Below are 2,500 nucleotides of genomic sequence, written 5' to 3'. Positions count from 1 at the left end.
GATAATGGTAGAAGACTCCCTAGCTATGATCAGCAGCTCTTCTAGGAAAAGGTCACTTCAAAATCAAATCATTGTTCTTTAGTCTTGAGTAGTGTCATAGCCTCTGTTCCATGGTGTTCCGCTGTCATGAGTTAGAGTTCTCTTGCTTGAGAGTACACTCGGGCACGCTATACTGTCTGGTTTCTCTTCCTCTTGTGTTGTTAAAGATATAGTTTATGTAGGAGATATTTATTTCAATGTTGTAACTTCTTAAAAAATTTACTTTGTTTCCTTTCCTCACTGGGCTATTTTCCATGTTGAAGCCCTTGGTCGTATAGCATCCTGCTTTTCCAACTAGTGTTGTACCTTAGCAAGTAACAATAATGATAATAATAGATGATCAATAGAGACCCAGTCTTCTTTGTCATGAACGTCGATTAACAAAGCGTTTGGCGTACGATGCATCACGTGGAAATGATCGCGTAAAGGGGGTTTTGTGCTGGCTTGCTAGTGTTGTTTTGGAGAAGAACGTGCATTGCCAAGGGCTGAAGTGTAGGTATGTGTTGCTTCGCTGGGGACTTGTAAGTCTGGCGGCAAACAATAAATTTTCCCCACAACGTGACATAGGCATGGGTGAGTATAGGTGGAGGTTATAAATTGAAAAAATTTGGCAGGAACAGCCGACAGGTCGCCATACACCATTTCAGCTACCGAGACATCCAGGGAGTCTTTAGGAGTGGTTCTTAGTCCCACTTGGAGTCATTGCAGTGGGACATCAAAGCTGCTTTGAGGACACGAGAAACACGTTCAACCATTCTGTTGGCTGCATGGATGTAGGTGGTTTATGATGTAGGTAGTAGGTTGGCAAGGGCACCAGCCACCCGTTGAGATACTACCACTAGAGAGTTATGGGTTCTTTGACTGGCCAGACAGTACTACATTGGATCCTTCTCTCTGGTTACGGTTCACTTTCCCTTTGCCTACACATACACCGAAAGTCTGGCATATTCTTTACAGATTCTCCTGTGTCTTCATACACCTGACAACACTGAGGTTACCAAGTAATTCTTCTTCACCAAAGAGGTTAATTACTGCAAATATATCAAAATATCTTATTCTGGAACACTAGAATTTACGTAATTCACTAGTTGTAATTTATATATTTTTTGGTGCCCAGACCCTGGGATGAAGCGAATCAGTTTTAAATATTGGTGATACCAGGACAGTGTTTTGATTGAAGGCTTGATCAGTTTAATGCTGATGATGGAATTCTGTGTATTGATAAGGTGTATTTTTTTGAGTGGTATAATTTTTTGTAAAGTACAAGATGGAACAATTAAATGTACAGAAATTTCTGGCAAACCCAATTGTTCAGGAATTGTAAGAAGCTAATGTAACTAAAGCTCAGTGGCCTGCTATTTTAATGGTATGTGGTGGTCATGCAATTGTTGGAATGATTAAAGCCTAAATCAAGTGTCTAGCCTTAGGAATGTTGATAAACTCAGGAAAGTTGCCTGAAGAAGATATCGCAGCAGCTTACGACCTTTTGGAGAAGGCAGAAGCAGAATTCATAGAGAAGCATGTATCAGCCGACCCAAAAACTGAAGGAATGAAAGCAGAAACGATTGCAGAGGCTGAGATTAGAGGAATTGCAGCAGAAGAGAATTTGATCAAGTTTAGGATGATGGCAGAACGGGAGGTACGGGAAGAAAAAGAGAGACAAAGGGCAAGAGAAATTGTAAATCATCAGAGAGAAGAAGCAAGACATGCCAGGGATATGGAAGAAAAAGCGAGAGAATATGCAAGAGAAATTGAAAGACGGAAAGAAAAAGGGAGAGAGGAAGCAAGAGAAATTGCAAGAAATGCCAGGGCATTGGAACTGTTGAATGCTCGTGCAAGGTCGTCAACTCAGACAGGTGTGACCCCTGCCGTGCACGATCCCGTGTTTGATGTGGCAAATGCACAGAAATTGATCCCCAAACTCACAGAAGCTCCCCATGGATCCTTCGATTATTTTTGAAACGGTCGCGTTAACGATGGAATAGCCAGAAGATAGATGGTCTTTGTCATTGCAGAGTTGCTCACTGGGAAAGGGCGCAGTGCGTATTTTGCCTTGTCTTAGGACTGGAGGAAGGAATATCATGAAGTTTAGAGGAGTATGGTGCAACTGTATTAGATGACCACTGTATACTACAATGATGGATTCCGAAATTAGCGGAAGGACGAGACAATGACTTTCCTGGATTAGGCTTATAAGATACGCTGATGTTTTAAGAGATGGATAGAAGCTGCCAAAGTGCAAGAGATGGCTGATTTAGAAGAACTGATGGTGCTGGAACAATATTCATGAGGAATTCCTGAACATATTTGATCGTACTTGAGAGAGAGAGAGGTGAAAAAACTTGATAGAGATGCTTCGCTGAGTGAAGATTATAATATTATCAGCTGTAATCCCTCCTCGGGTATGAAGTTACAACCATCGTTCAAACTAAGTGTCAAGTATTCACCGAACCGTGGAAAC

The 2,500-nt window shown here is 41.6% G+C and overlaps 1 protein-coding gene across 1 annotated transcript; it reads left to right on the top strand.

The window, feature by feature from the left end:
* The first annotated feature begins 1,468 nt into the window (after positions 1–1,468).
* LOC137620073 (A-kinase anchor protein 17A-like) lies at positions 1,469–1,999 on the top strand. The gene has a single exon (XM_068350348.1). It carries the CDS (start codon positions 1,469–1,471, stop codon positions 1,997–1,999), a length of 531 nt encoding a protein of 176 aa, XP_068206449.1.
* The last annotated feature ends 501 nt before the right edge of the window (positions 2,000–2,500 follow it).

The sequence above is a fragment of the Palaemon carinicauda genome, chromosome 26 (genome assembly GCF_036898095.1).
Source record: "Palaemon carinicauda isolate YSFRI2023 chromosome 26, ASM3689809v2, whole genome shotgun sequence".
In the NCBI taxonomy this organism is placed as follows: domain Eukaryota; kingdom Metazoa; phylum Arthropoda; class Malacostraca; order Decapoda; family Palaemonidae; genus Palaemon; species Palaemon carinicauda.
This window is presented reverse-complemented; position numbering and strand designations above follow the sequence as displayed.

What these genes read in the sequence shown, in the direction of transcription:
- LOC137620073 (XM_068350348.1), top strand. Translation starts at nt 1,469, where the DNA reads ATGTTGATAAACTCAGGAAAGTTGCCTGAAGAAGATATCGCAGCAGCT.